The 18,004-nt window shown below is 47.8% G+C and overlaps 1 protein-coding gene across 4 annotated transcripts in view; it reads right to left on the bottom strand.

The window, feature by feature from the left end:
- Window positions 1-16,523, bottom strand: part of LOC105490445 (FERM and PDZ domain containing 3) — a 99,432-nt gene extending 82,909 nt beyond the window's left edge. The window contains exon 1 of one of the 4 annotated variants that reach the window (XM_024795619.2): window positions 16,388-16,523. Coding sequence is in view for 1 of the 4 variants with exons in the window: in XM_011756062.3 (XP_011754364.2) it covers window positions 14,137-14,273 (137 nt within the window). In the remaining 3 variants the exon portion in view is untranslated. Of the gene's footprint in view, window positions 1-14,136; window positions 14,423-16,387 lie in introns of those variants that run through there. The other 3 variants (XM_011756063.3, XM_011756062.3, XM_024795620.2) reach the window with 3 other exon arrangements.
- Between the last annotated feature and the right edge of the window lie 1,481 nt (window positions 16,524-18,004).

The following is an 18,004-nucleotide window of genomic DNA, read 5'->3' on the forward strand; positions in this document are numbered from 1 at the left end:
CCTGGAAGGCAAATTCAGAAACTTGCTCCTTCCCTCTCACACCGCTAAGATAAATGGTCACTTTTCAATAGAAAGTCACTCCAAAGCTGGAACGTGGCTGATTAGTGTCCTGGACAGGCACCCTCATGGGACAGGGACCCTCTGAGGGTGGCCACAGGCTGGCGCCTCTTTCATTTTGGCTCCTGGTGGCAGGCAGGAGCTCGTCCTTGAAGGGAGCCAGAGAACATCTTCCTGCAGCTGCCATCTTGCCTCACCCCTAGGGCTATTTGGGAAATGAGCCCTTTGCTTCCTGCCACCCGAACTTGTTGGCACTAAAAGGACTTCTTGGGATGGCACCAGCTCATTTCCAACATGGGCATCAGCCAGGGAAGGCTGTGCAGACTGTGGCGTGGGGAGCAGGAACTCCCGCAAGGAAGACAGACACAGGTGTGCTGTGGAAGCGCTTGGGATACTGTCCTATGCTCAGCGCTCCCCCTTGATCCCTGCCACTGCAGCCTCCCCTTTGCCCCTTTTTCCTTTTTTGAAGCAGAGGACACTTCAATTTCCATTGGACCTTGAGGTACTACCACTTCTGAAGAAAGTGGGCACTCCTGGAGCCAGAGGAATCAATAAGCAAACAGCCTTTTGTGACACAAGTGCTTTGCTTTACTCTTTTGACACATATTAATTAATCAACAAGTATTTATCGAGTGCCTAATCAGACAGTCCAGCACTCTGGGGTACACAGGAGAAGTGACAGGTCTCTGCCCTCAAAAAGCTTTCAGTCTAGCTGCGGGAGAAAAGACAAGTGTGTGTGCTGAACAAGAGAATTACAGTGCTAACTGAAACTGGTAGATGAGATCTATAACTAAGTTCCAACTTGGGTGTTCAGAGGAGGGGGTAGAGAAGCTGGAGAAGACTCCGTGGAGGAAGTGGGGATTGTACTCGCTGGCCAAGAAAGGGCAGAGTTGGGGAGACAGGCAAGAACCAAGCTGTGTGCATAGGTGCATTCTATCTTCCTGCAGGTGGCCCAGCTATGTGGCTTATAGCCGCAGGTGTGTATCCAGGTGTGGCTGGAGCACATTCATCCCTGGGTTGTCCCTAACTGAGCCAGACTAACCACCCTTAACTGCCTTCAATTCTGCAAGCAGCCCTTTTCTCACACCACTCCCAGGTATCTTGAGACAGGAGAGAAACACCTCCATTAACAGACCAGAAGGCCATTTTACAATTCAAATGGAAGTTGTTCCTTCCCTCCTGGGGTTTGCCTTTTTCAGTGTCTGCAGCTCAGTCCCTCTGAAATTTGCTAAGTGCCTGGAGACTTGGGAGTGACACTGAAGGCAAGCAGTGATGGATGACAGGAGCTCAGCTGTCCATGGGTCACATGACTATCCTCCTGGGGGAAACAGGCAATTTGACTTTGAAAGATGTTTGGCTTCTGGTCCCTTCAAATAGGGCATCCCTGAACAAAATTGTGAAGCATCCAATGCTTATCTCCCCCCATCCCCCACCCCACGAGGTTTGTTTCTGAGGCCTGCTATTTGCTTCTGTTGTTTGCCCCAAAGTATGCAATGCCTTCCTTCTCTCCCCTTCTTACCAAAGTCCCCAAAGGTATTCCCTCACCTTGTGCCAGGCTTGCCCTCTCTATTTAGCGACCTGGGTAAAGGCCTAGCCTTTCTCTTCTGCCTAATGATAACGACATTTTATATTCGTGCAGTTCTTTTCATTTTTACCCTCATTACTTAATTTGAGAAAAGATGCTTTCACATCCATTATCACCTCTGTCCTGCCAGACAGGCTAGGTGACTGTTCCTCCTCCATCCCAGCCTTCTAGGTAGGAGATGAAGAGGCACAGACCTACAGTGGCTAAGCACATTGGTGGCCCAGCTGGGGCCACATCTTTATGCTAGGACCCACAATCGCAGCACCCCCTTTCTGCTCCCTCCCACTCAGGGTCCTGGACCCTCTGGCTATCCAGAGTCTCCATTGCAAGCTGCCCCAACCCTACAGTCAGCAGCACTCTACGTCCTAGCCCAGCCTGTATGCTCAGCCCACAACATAATTAACCTGTTTCTGAGCCTGTTCACTCTGCGTTGTTGGGAGAATGAAATGAGATCATGACTACAGAAGCACTTAGGAAGGTTAAGCATATCACACAAATGTAGAGGTGGCGATGTTATTGGCAGCATTATTCGGGGTGGCTGGAGGAGCAGAGAAAGGGAGCCAAATATAAACTTCACCCACTTCACACAGCCGAAGCCCTTCCCCCAACTCCTTGCCTCTAAGAGATAGCCCCGCAACACACTCTGTCCGCTCATTCTCCCGGCAGCTCTTTCCCTGACCCAACTACCAGACAACCTGACTCCCTCTGGATGCCCTGATTCCTCCATGGGCTAAACTGATCCCTCCATCACTGTCCAAAGAGGGACTGGTAGCTCGAGCTCATGCTAACAACTGTTGCTAGGCAGATGTGGCTAAAGGACAAATGAACCGAGAATAATACAGAATGATTCTAAGCTGATGCTCTCCTGAGTTGTGCTTTCATACAGGAAGATGGAAATGTAACAGCTAAATTTCCAGGCATCCACTTTTAGTTCTCCAGCCCTCTTTGCCTTTGGCTCCTTTTTCTTTACATTTGGTTGGCTCCTTGGGGAGTCTTGTCACTCCCCTCAAGACTGGCAGGATTTGGAACCATGTGGGGCCAATTAGCCCTCTGATTCCGGTAACAGAAGCCTGACTCTACTGGAAGCTCTAGAGATCCAGCATGGCAGGCTAGCAGCTGGGACCCCATGAGATGCAACATTCCCCTGGCAGCAGAGATGGCAGCCCCCCCAGAGCTGTGAAGTAGCTGCTCTGGGTGCCCTTTTGTAGGGAGCTTGGGCACAAACCTTTCTTCCTGTAAAGAAGCCCTTGCTTGTTATTTTAGCTAGCTGCTCCTTATTCTAGTAGTGCTGCTCAAACTTTAAAGTACATACAAATCACTTGGGAGTATTGCTAAAATGATTCTGATGCAGTAGGTCTGGAGCAAGGTCTGAGACTCTAACAAATTCCAGGGTCGTGCCCATGCTGCTGGTCCACAGACCACACTTTGAAAAGCCAGGACTGAAAAGAGTGCTATTTTTAGACAATGGAAGAGCTACAGTCAGGTGGGAAAACTGAGGTGCTTTTATTCCACTGGGTTATGGCATTGAAGGCCTGGGTTAAAGCATAAATGTTATGTTTTGTGGACACATAAATTCATGCAAAAAAAAAAAAAAAAAAAGAACTTGCTGGTTGAATCAGATTTATCCCAGGAGAGAACAGGGAGGGCTCTAAACTGACATGAAATAAGACAGATACGGCTGCACTGAGGAAAAGTAGACAGAAGATCTGAAAGAGGGGGCACTGTTTAAGTCCAACTGAAGAGTTTGGTCAGCGAAAGGAAAGCCTGAGAACAGTGGCGTCTGGGAGGAAGGTGAGGAAAATGCTGGAAAAGGGGACAGTGCAGAAAACAATAATATCAGCTGCCATTTATTGAGGACTTACTATGCTTCAGGTGCTGTCCACAAATTATGTCACCCCATTTTCACAATAACCTCATGAGCTAGGTGGTATTATGTCCATTTTACAGATAAGGAAACCGAGATTTTGGAAGAGAGATTAAGTAATTTGCTGAAGGGTATACAACTATATATATTGTGTGGCACAGGGGCAATCATCTTCCACAATCTATGCCAAGAACCTGTGGATAAAGTAGGGGTTTTGTTGTTGTTATTGTTGTTTTGTTTTTGAGACAGTGTCTCACTCTTGTTGCCCAGTGGAGCCATCACAGTTCATGGCAGCATCGACTTCCTGGGCTCAGATGATCCTCCCATCTCATCCTCCCCAGGAGCTGGGACTACAGGTGCATGCCACCATGCCTGGCTAATTTTTTTTGTTGTCGTTGTTGTTTTGTATTTTTAGTAGAGACAGGGTTTTGCCCTATTGGTTAGGCTGGTCTCGAACTCCTGGGGTCAAGTGATCCGCCCACCTCAGCTTCCAAAAGTGCTGGAATTTCAGGCATGAGCCACCGCACCCAGCCTAAAGTAGTTTTCTAGAAGGCAATGAGATAGGCTTGGTAGGAGGATTCAGCAGACTGCTCTTCCCTAAGTGAACTGAGGGCCACTTCAATGCTGTCTGTAAGAACAGCCTCCCTTGAAGTCCCCCTAACCAGCAGCTCACCTATCAGAGACTCCAGCCCCAGAACTGGCTTTTTACATGCCTCTAAGCCTACTCTCCCATATGTGAGACTCATCCAACAAGGCCTCGCCTTTCTGTTCACTTCAGTCACCACCAGAAAGAAGTCTACTTGCCTCTGGTCCTTAGAACCCTGACTCTCGTCCCCATAGCAGTCTGTTTACACTCTTAGCCCATTTTTCTCCTCCCTTTCAAATCCTTCCAGTGTGTCCACTGGAACTCTCAGTCAACAACAAACTCTCCTATAGCCTCCGTTTATTCTCTGAAAGTGTCCTTCACCTTCTTTCCCAGTTGAGACCTGTGTATTCCTTGAGGGCACCACTTCCCCACCAGCCCTCTCAAATGGAAACTGGGGTTTTAGGTTTTGCTTTGTTTTGTTTTTCTCTTGCAAAATTCAAGTCCACCAGGACCTGCAGGTGAGATAGGTGTCCTCCTTGTTGCCAATGCTGCCTCCAGGCCATTACTCCTCCTTCTTTCTGCAAAATATCCTGCACCTTTGAGGAACCTGCCTGCCGCCTACCTCTACCACTCTCTTTCTCCTCATTGGTATCTACAGATTTCCTGAGTCGGTCCCACATTCACTGAGGTCTTTAGTTCCCAGTCACATGTGATCTTTCCCTCCACTCCTTAAAAGAAATCATGGTAAAATATCCATAACATAAAAGTTACCATTTTAACCCTTTTTATTATTGATTGATTGACTGAGACAGGGTCTCACTCTGTCACCCAGGCTGGAGTGCAGTGGCAGAATCATAGCTCACTGCACTCTTGACCTCCCAGGCTCAAGCAATCCCACCTCAGACACACAAGTAGCTGGGACCACAGGCATGTGCCACCATGCCTGACTATTTTATATATATATATATATATACACACACACACACACACACACATATATATATACATACATATATAATTTTTTGAGATGGAGTCTCGCTCTGTCGCCCAGGCTGGAGTGCAGTGGTGTGATCTCTGCTCACTGCAAGCTCTGCCTCCCCGGTTCACACCATTCTCCTGCCTCAGCCTTCCCAGTAGCTGGGACTACAGGTGCCCGCCACCACGCCTGGCTAATTTTTTGTATTTTTTAGTAGAGACGGCGTTTCACCGTTTTAGCCAGGATGGTCTCCATCTCCTGACCTCGTGATCCGCCTGCCTCGGCCTTCCAAAGTACTGGGATTACAGGCATGAGCCACCGCGCCTGGCTTATATTTTATATTTTTTTGTAGAGATGCGGTTTTGCCATATTGCCCAGGCTGGTCTTGAACTGTTGGGCTCAAGCAATTCACCCACCTCAGGCTCCCAAAATGTCGGGATTACAGGTGTGAACCACCGTGCCCAGCCTTACCATTTTTAGAAGTACAGTTTTACAGCATTAAGTACACTCACATTATTATGCAACCATCACCACCATCCATCTCCACAACTTTTTCATCTTCCCAAACTGAAACTCTGTACCCATTAAATAGTAATCCCTCATTCCTCCTCCCTTCCCAACCCATGGAAGCCACAATTCTACTTTCTGTCTCTATGAACTTGATTTCTGTAGGGATCTCATATAAGAGGAATCATACAATATCTGTCCTTTTGTGACTAGCATACTTTGCTTAGCATAATGTCTTCAAGGTTCATCCATATTGCTGCATGTGTCAGAATTTCCTTCCTTTTGAGACTAATAGTCCATTGTATGTATGTATCACATTTTATTAACCTGTTGATGCATATTTGGGTTGTTTCTACCTTTTGGTTGTTGTGAATAATGTAGCTATGAACATGGGTGTACAAATATCTGCTGCAGCCCCTGTATTCTTTTGGGTACATACCCAGAAGTGGAACTGCTGAATCGTAAGGTAATTCTATGTTTTACTTTTTGAGGAATCATCATACTGTTTTCCACAGCAGCTGTACCATTTATGTTCCCACCAGCAATACACAAAGGTTCCAATTTCTCCACATTTTGGCCAACATTACAACACTTATTATTTTCTGTGTTTTTCATTTGTTTTTATAATAGCCTTCCTAATGGGTATGTCCACTCCAACTCTTGATATCATTGTTGGTGAATTCAACATCCACACGGTGACGAGGAGACGTCTAACAATTGCTTCTTCCACTTCACTCACTCCATCATCACCTACCTAGACTTTGTGTTATCAGATATTGCACTACTCCCAAATCTCAATGCCCAATATCCCACTCTCTACGACACCATCTGTCCTTCCAGTTTACCTCCACAAGGGCTCCCACTGCAGGAAGAATCTGAATGCGTCATGATCACCTATTCACTTCCCACTTGATATTCCCTTTTCCTGGAAATCTCTTCCCTCGTTTTTCACAAAGCTGGTTCTTCATCCTTTAGGTCTCAGCTTAAATGTCACCTTTTCAGAGATGCCCATCTGCCAGCACTTTCTCCTACTTATTACTGTTCTTACTCTCCTTCAAGTTCCTTTTTATTTTCACTTCTCTTCATGTCCAGCTTAGAGTTCCTGGTCTATCATTATGATCATTCCCTTCCAAACACCTTCAACTTCCTTACTTCCTCTCCCCCTGCTATATACCTCATCCTTTGATGAACTCAATTCTCCTTGACTGCATCCAAGTAGCTGAAAGGTGCTGGAGAAAAGTCACACAACTGAGTAGCTGGACTTCACTTTAAAATCCATGGGTATACACTCTCAATGCTGTCTGGCCATTTATCTCCTCCCTCCCTCCTTCCCTCCCTCCCTCCCTTCCTTCCTTTCCTTCTTTTCTTTTCTCTTTCTTTTCTTTCTCTCTTCTCTCTCTCTCTCTCTGTTTTTTTCTGAAGTTTTGCTGTTGATGCCCAGGCTGGAGTGCAATGGCACCATCTTGGCTCACTGCAACCTCCGCCTCCCAGGTTCAAGCAATTCTCCTGCCTCAGCCTCCTGTGTAGCTGGGATTACAGGCGCCTGCCACCACACCTGGCTATTTTTTGTATTTTTTAGTAGAGACAGGGTTTTGTCATGTTGGCCAGGCTGCTCTCAAACTCCTGACCTCAGGTGATCCACCTGCCTCGGCCTCCCAAAGTACTGGGATTATAAGCGTGAACCACCACATCCAGCCGTGGTCAACACTTTTTCTGTCTCTAAAATGACTATTTCATTGCTCGCCCTCTCTCCTCCATCTTCCTCACTTTCCCATTTTCCCCAAGAAATCTCAGCTGATGACCTCATCCCATAGATTACTGAAAAAAATAGAAGATGAAAAAAATTAGATGAGAGCTCCTTCATCTTACCGCCACCAAATCTATACACTACCCTGTCTACATCTGTACCAATGTTTTATTTTTCCCTATTAAAATGGAGGATGTTTCTTTTTTTCTATTATGGTGAATCTCCTTGCTTATGTTCTGGTATCATCCCCTCTCATCTTCTCAAGGATTTTACTCCTTTGGGCATTCATTCTCTTCCTTAAATTACCAATCTCTCCACCGCTCCAGAATCATGCTAGCATGCTGATGGAAATAATCCATCCTTAAGAAAACAAACAAAATACACCTCCCTCTACTCCACAATTGCCTTGCAGTGTCTGCCCCATTTTCCTGGTCCCCTTGGGAACAAAATTCCTCAAAAACGTTTTCTACACTATGTCTCTACTTCATCTCTTTTTTTTCTTCTTTTTCTTTTTACTGGCCTCTACATAAGGACACAACACTTCTTCATCTCTTATTTACTTCCCGGTCCACTATCCTCTGGCTTCCACATCTATCACTCTGCAGAGTTGCTCTTGTTAAGGTCCCCAGTGGCCTCCAATCCTCACCTACTCAACTTCTCAACAGGTGTAGACACAGTCAGCCACTGCATCCTTGCTGAAACATTCTCCTCTCTTGGCTTCTAGGACTACCTCCAAACTGCCCTCCAACCTCTCTGGCCACTTTTTCTTAGTCTCCTTTGTGGGCTTCTCCTCCCCTACTTAATCACTAGATATTGGGGTTCCTTGGAACTCAGTTCCAGGACTTCTAGTCTCTCTCTACTCTCTTTCCTAAGGTGATCTCATCCAGTTCCAGTCCCCTGGTTTTAAATACAATCTATATTCAGACAACTCCCAAATTTGCATTCTAACCACACCTCCTCTGTGAGTTCTAAACCTCATGTACTCTGACATGTTTACTTTTATGCCTCACAGGAATCTCAAACTTATCATGTCCGAAACTGAACTCTTGATTTATTTTCCCTCTCAAGCCCAGGCTTCCCTCAGCCTTCCTCATCTCAGCATATGGCACCATCATCTCTTCAATTACTTAAGCCAGAAACCTGAGAGTCATTCTCGAGGCCTGTCTCTCCCTTTCCCTTACCTCCTCACTTAGTCCCTCAGTATTGTGTAAGTATTGTTGGCTGTCACTTAAAAACCCATCCAAGACCGGGCACAGTGGCTCACACCTGTAATCCCAGCACTTTGGGAGGCCGAGGAGGGCAGATCACCTGAGGTCAGAAGTTCGAGACCAGCCTGGCCAACATGGTGAAACCCTGTCTCTACTAAAAATACAAAAATTAGCTGGGCGTGGTGGCACGCACCTGTAATCCCAGCTACTCAGGAGGCTGAAGCAGGAGAATCGCTTGAACTCCGGAGGCAGAGGTTGCAGTGAGCTGAGATCGCACCACTGTACTCCAGCCTGGGTGACAGAGCAAGACTCTGTCCAAAAAAAAAAAAAAAAAAAGGAAAAGAAAAAAAGAAAGCTCATCCAGGATCTGACCAGCTCTCTCGCTCTCCACGGCTGTCACACAGTTCAAGCCACCGTCATCATCTCTCCTGTGGGCTGCTGCAGCAGCCTCCTTACTACTCTCCTTGTATCCACTGCTGCCCCCTTCCAAGTCTGGCCTCTACAGATACTGCAAAAAGTCTCTATCAGATCCTGTCACTCCCCTGCTTAAAACCTTTCAGACATTTCCTACTGCAAGCGAATAATATTCAAACTCCTTTTGTGTGGCCCACAAGGCCCTGCATGATCTCTTTCTGCTGTACCTGCCAACTCCCCCACACCCCCATGTTACTCTTCCTCTTGCCTACTACAATCTTGCCCTCCTGGCCTCCTTTTAGTTTCTCAACACACTAAGGTCTTTGCCACCTTAAGGCATTCCCACTTGGTATTCCTTTTTCCTGGAAACCTCTTTTCCCATTCTTCATATGGTTGAATTTATCCTTTAGGTCTCCATTTAAATATCACTTCCTCACAGAGGCCTTCCCTGGAAACTTTACCTTGGTTTTTCTCTACTATTGCAACCTGTTCATTTCATTCTTGAGACTCATCACAATTTGTAGTTATATATTCATTTATGTGATTATTTGGCTTTAAACCCCATAAGAGTAGGAACTCTGTCTTTTTTGTACAACAGTGTATCTCCTCCACTTGATATGATACCTGGCACACAATTAAGTGCTTAGTATTTTCTAAATCAACCAATGCAGGAATAGAAGTGAATTTGAGGCATACAGATTAGAATCCTCTGGCCATTCCATGCAATTTATTATCAAATACCTACTGCTTGTGTCTCAGCCTGTGAAAGGCAGGTTTCTGAATGGGAAGTCTGGCCCATGGGAGAAACCCCTCAACATCTCTGTCCAAAGACAAAGTCAGAGAGAGAATGCAGTCAAAGAAAGAGTATAGGGAGGGCTACAAGCTAAGAAGGAATGGAAGCGGCATGGCTCCAGCCTTTTTAGGGGAGTGACAGTAGGAAATCCAACAGCTATTCCTTCTCAGAGAAGGAACTTTTTAAGGGTAGACAACTATCCTTTCAGAATGGCAAGAGGCAGGAGGATGGGCAGGGTGACTTTGAATAGTCCTTCCCATTCTGAAAGTCTGGGTAGATGATTTGGTTACTTTCCTAGCTTCCTCTCTATTTCCCTTGCAGGTCTTCATGGCTCTGCAACTTCCTCTTCAGCTGAGCTTGGAGAGGCATCTTCTGGAAAACATGGTGGTATCTGGATTCTTTTTCTGGTTGTCCAAACAGTTGCTTTTCCCCAGTGGGCTGGAATGGAGACACTATCACCCATTCTAGCAGGTCAGGAGGGAGCAGGGGGAGAGACCAAGGTCATCTTTCCTTTCACAAATACCTGGAAGACTGGAGTCACCTTGCAAAAGTCCAACCCCATAATGCTTCAGAGAGGGAACTGCAGAGGACCCTCCATACAGCTGTCCCCTCCCCTGTCCCCTCCTCCCTCCAGGAGCTATAGTCAATAGATTCAGACATGTTGTCTAATAGGTCCAGACATGCTCCTAAACCCTCCCTGCTGGGGCTGCCAGCCCAGTGACAGATGTGAGGGCTGTGCCAGATGTGAGGCTGATGCCATATGGCGCTGTGTGTCACAAGGTCTGAAGCTGCTGCCACTGAGCTGTGGCAGAATTAGTGGGGAGATCCTGTTTTAGCCTCCACTCACCTGTCACCGGCAGAGGCAGCGAGGGAGAACTGGAGCAATGAAACATTCATAAGAGCTTGAAGGAGTTGTCATGTCACACCAAAGAGCCCTGGGCACCCACCCTCCATGTACCACACCAACTAATTCTGAAAGAGGCAGAGACCTATAGGGATTGACTGAGCCAGAAGGCAAAAGATAAGGAATGAAGGAAAAGACACAGTCAAGAGGGGAAGACAGCTGAGCAGGAAAGGGGACCAGGCAGAGCAGAGGGGAGAGGAAAAGAGAGGCCATGAAAACAAGACAAAGAGGAGAAATGAGACAAGAGGAGGGCCTTGCAGACGGTGAAGAGGAAAGTTCAGGCTTGGGGAAGGCAAGCACTGCAGAAGCTGTGCAGCCACCTCTTGTTGTCTTGGCTTTTTGGAGGTGCTCTCCAGTTCCTCACCTGCTCTTTTTAAAATGCTCTTGAGCTGCCCCCCACCAGCCCTGCCCTCAGGGCTCCTACCACTGCTAAAGGGTCACATGGTAATGACAGTCTTCTGGTAGAGTACCTTGGGTGATGAAGCTATGGGGGAGGGGGTTGGTATTTTGCCATACTGAGAGCCTAACTGCACCCTCCCCATCTCACAGATGGGGATGCAGCAGGCAAGGGACAAATCAGAAATGGCATGAAGAAGAGACCCAGGACACCTTCCTGACTTCAGCCAATTTCCCACTCACCAGAGGCTGTAGTGTGTGTGTGTGTGTGTGTGTGTGTGTGTGTGTGTGTGTGTGAGAAAGAGGAGATAAAAAAAAAAAAAAGAAAATATAGGAAGTGGAGAGAATTCCAGAAGGTAGGAGGGAATGGTCATGATGGGAAAAGTGGAGTTGGCAGGGAAAACAGCAGCAGGCCTGAATTCTTCCCCTCAGTGAACACATCTCTCCAAGGCCAGGCTGGGCTGCAGAGCCCTGGCTACAGAATGCTAAGCCAGAAGAGGGTCCCCGGCCACCCAGATCTCTCTCTCCTCTTAGATCTCAGACTTCAGCCTGCCAAGGGCTGAACTGTAAACAAACCTTGGAGGGCAGACAGGGGTAGCAGGTGTGGGCAGGAACTTCTGGGAACTTCCCAACAAGTAGCTGCCTCCAGCAGCCAAAGACCCAGGGCTCAAATAGCACCCCTCTGGGGGCTGTTTGGCAGGTGCCTGCTGCATAGAGCTCTGGGCAAAGCCTCCTGAATCCAAATGTGGGCCTACTCAGCTGGCTGGCTGTGCCATCTTCTTTCTTCCTGTGAGGCTGCTAGGCATCAATGGCCTGGGCCACCAGCTTTCCATGCCCCCAACCGCTGATGCTCATCAAACTCCTGGAGAATCTCAGAGTTGGCAGGGAGCTTGGAGGTTACTGACTTCCCCCTTGCCCACCCTCTGCTAATTTCCAGAAGCAGCAGGGGGAAGCTTTCTAGAAGATGACTGCAGTTGGGTATGGTGGGAAGGGCCAGATTTGAGCAACTGGAGAGGGAGGGCACTGAGAACAGGCCCAGAGACAGAAGGGAACAGGCATATGTGGCACGAGGCATGAACACAATAGCCTGAGTAGATGACGGAGTTGCTGGGGAAAGATTAGTTGGGAAGCAAGAAGCATAACTGACCCAGCATAGACAGTGAGTAGGCCTTTCTCTCACTCCCTCTCTCATGTCTGGCTCTGTTGGGACTCTGAGTTCTACCTTCCACCCTCAACTCCCATGCCCCTTTGGGGAACTTGTGAAGAGAGGGGCAGGCCAGTCTAGCCAGAGCTGGACAGAGAAAGGCACATCTATCTCAACGCTTTGCCTAGATGTCTATGTGCTCCCTGCGCTTGCCCAAGATGATGCAGGTTGTATCTGAAGCCAAAGATTTATGCCCAGCAGTTGCCAAGCTGACTTCCTGTGAGGGAGCAACCCCTGACTCCTTCCAGTGCACCATCTCTGAATTGTCCAATCAGGAGCACAGTCCAGGGACAGGGCAAAAATTAGGCCAAAAAGCCAGTAATCAAAGGAAGATACATGAACAGAGGCCTGGTAAACTCATGTCACCTTGTCTGGAGGCATCCAGAAACGCCAACAGTAGCCTCAGGACAATGAGACACCTTTTATTCTGTCTAATTGCATCTTCCTGCTGAGAGGGAGAAAAGAATTATAAGGTCTTTCTTAAACAGTGGTCAGAAAAGGGGAGTGAAGTTGGTGAACCCTCCACCTAAGAATAAAACCAAGGGCAAGAGCACGTGCTGCGCTGAACCACTAGCACAGAGGGCATGAGTTAGCACCAAAGCACTCTGTACCTCCCCCACGTTGGTAGCTGGGAAACCCCTGTCTGTTTCCTGAAGGTGAGTGACAGATAAATTACAAACCTCAGAGCACCTGTGGGCTTATCTTTGGGTGCATCAAGGACAGGCAGGGAGTGGGTGGGGAAGAAGATTGCATCCTACTATACAACCAGGCTTGGGGGAAACAGAATCCTAGGGAATCCTGAGAACCCACAAGCTCTCTATCTGGCAACACTGATTTGATGATGGACCCCAGACTTGACTCACTAAGGTAGAAAAGCAGACCCAGGCATTTTAGGAAGAATCAAAAAGAGTAAGGAAAAATGATTTTTTTTTTTTTTGGCCCAAACTTCAGTCACTCAGAAACAATCTATTAACCAGAAAATCCATTCCCTAAGCATTCAGGTTTGGGGATTACAATTTTTGTTTTGTTTTGTTTTTTGTTTTTTTTCTTTTTCTTTCAGGAATTAAAATCCACAGAGCTGGGGCTCTCTGTTACAGAAGAATGCAAGCTCTGCTCTGATGTCTCCCTTCTTATAAGGGTAATAATAGCAGAGTCCCTTACTGTGAATCAGGGCTTCCTCCACCAGCATTTAGATAGCATTCATTCATTCATTCGTTCATATATATAATAAAAGTTTATTGAGCACCTACTATGTGCCTGGCATAGTGCTGAGATATGGAGATAACTAAGGCACAGTCTATCCCCTTAGGGAGATTGCAGTCTAAGGTGGAGGCAGGTATGTAAACAGACTAATATAAAACCATGTGTTACCTGGTACCACAGAGGGCAGCAGAGGATGCTACGTAAGCACAGAAGAGACTATGTATGCCCCAACCGTGCTGTGACTCCCAGGGGAAGACCAACACTCCCTCCTCTCACCAAAGGTGAGAAGGACATTCCAGGAAAGGAATGTCAAACCTGACAGCAAATGAAAAATTAAGAAGATTCAGTAACAAGGGAAACCTCTAGGTATTTAAGTCACTACAATCATAAAAAGAAATCATAGAATAAATTCAGGCAAAACTGAAGGGAATGTTTAATTCGAGGACCAATGCTACCCACTGACTCCCTTCATGTCACCTTATGAAATGATACAGTTCACTCTGAAGAGGCCACAGAGACAACCAGGGACACAGCCCAGCACTGGACTTGCCAGCCACATGTCTAACGCACCACCCCAAAGCTACACATGGAAGGTTCCCCTCTCATGAGAGAAGGCAGGAAGGGTGGACCACCAGCAGATGCACTGAGATCCAGCCAGAGTAATAGAGACCAAAGCTATAAAGCTCACATACCCCATTATGCCCACATTGAAGAGGGTCTGTGCGGAGCCAACTCTATGAATGGGCCAGGACCAACAGTGAGGAGCTATAAATAGCCCAACTGCAGGACCAGGTGTGACACAGGAACTCGGCAAGGGACCTGGACACATTCAGGTTTCAGGTTTCAGCTCACAGAGGCCAAGCTGGGGTGAGGGGGACAAATATCAATGAGCACAGCAATACTATTACTCATACCCTAGAAACAAGGCCCCCCTCCCTCCTCAGGAGGTAGGAAGATGGTTTTGTCCAGCATTGCAAGTAAGGCTCTAAAAACTTTTCTGAAAATAATTCCTAATAAAGGTACTCAGATAGAGCCATAATATCGTATTAACAACTCCAAGCCAGCAGGCCAGACACTTGTCTAATTAATAAAACTTATAAAGCAGAACAACTTATTGATGTTACAGGCACGACACTTAGTACAATAACAAAACCCAAATCCATGCAGAACACTCCATCTTCTCTAGGAATCCCTCTCTCAGCCAACCTGTACAATCACTTTCTTAGTGCAAAGAGGGGCTGGGGAATGGAGAGCAAAGTGTAGAGCTCTGGGCAACTGGCTTGGGGGAGGAGGGGACTGTAGGAAAGACAAACCTCTGTCTCACGCACAAATCTTCTAAAGGGTAGCTCCAACTTGAGCTTTGGAGTTAGTGATCTGGGCTGGAATCCCAAATCTGTGGCAAACTGCTTAACCTCTTGAGCCTCAGTTCCTTCATCTACAAAATGGGGTTCATGGGGTGCCTACTTCAAAGCACCTACGTGAAGATTAAATATACATGAAGTACTGGTGCAAAGTAAGTGCTCAATCAATAACTGCTATTAGCAATTATTCTTATCATTATTACTAGGCACCTACTAATACATTCTGCTGTCTTGTTACAGCGCACTCGGTTTGCCTTTCTCCACAGGACGTAATGGGGTTGATTTGAAAATTGATTCAAAACTCTTTGCACCTGGGTCATGACTTCAGAACTACAGAATAAATACACTTTGCTGTAGGGACATCAAACTCAATTTTACTACTTCATTAAAGCCAAATTCTCATCATATTTATAGTAGTTAACAGTGAGGGGGCTGAAGTAAAACTGTTTTGAGATCCAAGGTCTGCATCTCACTGACTGTGGGACCTTGGGCTTGTGGACCTCTCTGTGCTTCAATTTCCTCATCCGTAAAATGGGGATAGTATTCACCCCATAAGGATGTTGTGAAGATTAAACAAGGCAATGCATAATAAGCGCTTAGAACTGTGACTGGCACACAGAAAGCACTGAGTGAACGCCAGCTACTGTTCTTACTCTACATAGACTAGGTAAAGAGCTTAGCACAATGTCGGGCACATAGTTATAATAGTAGCTACTAGGATCATCAGTGCTCTAAGTAAAATGAGTGACTGGGGATGGAGAAACAGAAGGAAGATCTGGGTGTTCTCTGAGAAGGGACTGAGTTAGGATAAACTCACCTTTAGGATCTCAGGCCCCTCTCCCCCGAGTTTTACAGAGCTTAAGAAAGGAAAGTGACAGGTATGCTCCTGCATATTCCGGATTGCTAACATTTCTATGATTGGTGCACCACCTCGAAGGGTAGTCTTGCTTCTCCACCCCGCGGAGCTTCGTGAACGCTAAGGCTTCAACCCGCCCCACCACAGAGCAGGCCAGCCAGAGTATCCCGGCCCCATGGAAGCAGAGGCGCTGAGGGGCAGCGGTGGGAGAGGCAGCTAGAAGCCCCCGACACTTCCGAAGCATAACGGCGGGGAGAGCAGGGTCCGAGCACTCAGAGGGGCTGCCTCCGCCCCCGCTCCACTCAGGTGGTTTCCCTCCTAGCTTCTGGCTTCCCTCGCCCCTTCTCTCCCGGATCCCCCCCGCACCCCGCAGCGGAAAACTTCCCGCTCGCGCCGCCACTTTTCCAACAGCGTCCAAAACCTCATCCCCGCATATCTTGCCTTCCAATTTCCTCTTTCGTGGCCTCGAAGGGACCCGCGGGCTGCCAGGCGACCCAAACGAATCCTTGGGATCTCGGGTAGAGGGACGGAGATGGATGTCTGCTCCCGACGCGCCAACTCAGTCCGAAGACCAGGTGGAGGGGGGCCCATGCCAGCGCCGCCCTCAAGTCACTTTGAGGGGCCGGTGAGGACCCTAGCGCTCGACTGCCGATCCCCTAACTTCACAGACCCCTGCCTCAATGGCCAGATGCCCCCCATCCCGGCTGCTCAGAGCACAGTACTTACTGTCGGGCCCCCCTCCGGGCCGGGGCTGGGCTGCTGCCCTGCCCGGGAACCCTCTCGTCGCCTCCCTCTCGCGCTGCCCCTGGCTGTGCCCAGCGCCGAAGGTAGCGGCAGCAGCGTCTGTGGGAAGAGAAAGATCACGCCTGCCTTAGAAACCCAGCCCCTGCTGTGACCAGAATCTTAAAGAAGTAGGCGACTGGCTCAGCCCCAGAGCCGTGGCTGAGGTGGCGACTAGCGAGAGAGCTATAAACACGGCGTCTGCTGCCTCTCACCCACCTGCAATCCGGCCGCCGCTGGGACAGTCGGCGCCCACAGGAGGACCCCTCCCCTCGCCACTGGGGACGAGCCCACTCGGGGGAGCTGGGAAGGACATAGATGTGCAAACAATCCAGCTGCCACTTGCTTACTTACTAAGTGCCAGGCACTGTGCTTTACATCCATTTTCTCATTCCAGCATCCTCTCCATTGTACGGAAAATAAAATTGAGGCTCAGAGGAGCAAAGCAAAGAGCCCCCAGTACAAGTGCTAATAATATGTGGTGGGACTGATTTAAACGCCAAGGGATCTCAAATTCCGGGCTGCCTGCCTCAAAAGCTACCTTGTGCTATTGCAAAACAGCATTTGAATACCTGTGTCCCTACCTCCAGTTTCCCCATTTTTTTTTCCGACAGGATTGGGAACGAACGGCAACTCCAAGTCAGTTTGCCTGTGGAGATCGGGTCCTGGCAAGCAGGACCTGACTGCGGTGCCTAGAGCCAGGGAGTGGCCATCCCTCTTTACCTCAGACAACTCATTCATCCCACATTTATTATGTACCTAGTATGTGCCAGACGCTGTGGGAGACAGAAAAAAAGTAAAGGAAGAAGTCTCAGTCCAGGTGGCATTCCAGGAGACAGTCATTGAGTCTTTGAGGTCTGGGTTATGCTAGAAGTGTCAAGGGGATGACGGTGCAGCAATCCTAAAGGAGCAGGCAACCAGTGTTCTCAGACACCCCTTCCATGGCAGAACTTCTGGAGCCACTGTTAGGGGACATGGGGAGAGACAGGGCTTGCAGAGACAACGTGGAGAGAATCTTCGTCCCATGGGGCTGATTCTGACTCCTTCCTGCTACTGGAGTAAGGACCCACACCACCCATTCCTCTTTAAAGGATGAGTGGAAGGCAGCTTTGTTGGGACATTAAGCTCCATGGCTTCCTTATGGGAGTTACCCCAATCTTCATGCCTTGGCAATGGCATCTGTGAAATGAGAAAGATATCTTACGCCTTCCTTCCTGGTCAAAATGATGAAATAACACATTTCCTGCCCCTTCTTAGTTTGATCATTTTAAAAAGAGCACTTTTAGAACTTGTATTTCTTCCAGCTTTGCCCCAGCTTATCCATGCAGTCATTCATTTAGCAAATATTTATTTATGTATTTATTTATTTTGAGACAAGGTCTGTCTCTATTATCCAGGCTAGAGTGTAGTGGCACGATATCAGCTCACTGCAACCTCTGCCTCCTGGTCATTTAGCAAATATTTACTAGCATCTACTTTGTGCCTGGCACTGTGCTAGAAGCAGGGCACCTCTGTGGTTCTGTGAAGGGGAGTCTGCATGGAGGTGGAAAAATTACAGGGCTG

The sequence above is a fragment of the Macaca nemestrina genome, chromosome X (genome assembly GCF_043159975.1).
Source record: "Macaca nemestrina isolate mMacNem1 chromosome X, mMacNem.hap1, whole genome shotgun sequence".
NCBI classification, from domain to species: Eukaryota; Metazoa; Chordata; class Mammalia; order Primates; family Cercopithecidae; genus Macaca; species Macaca nemestrina.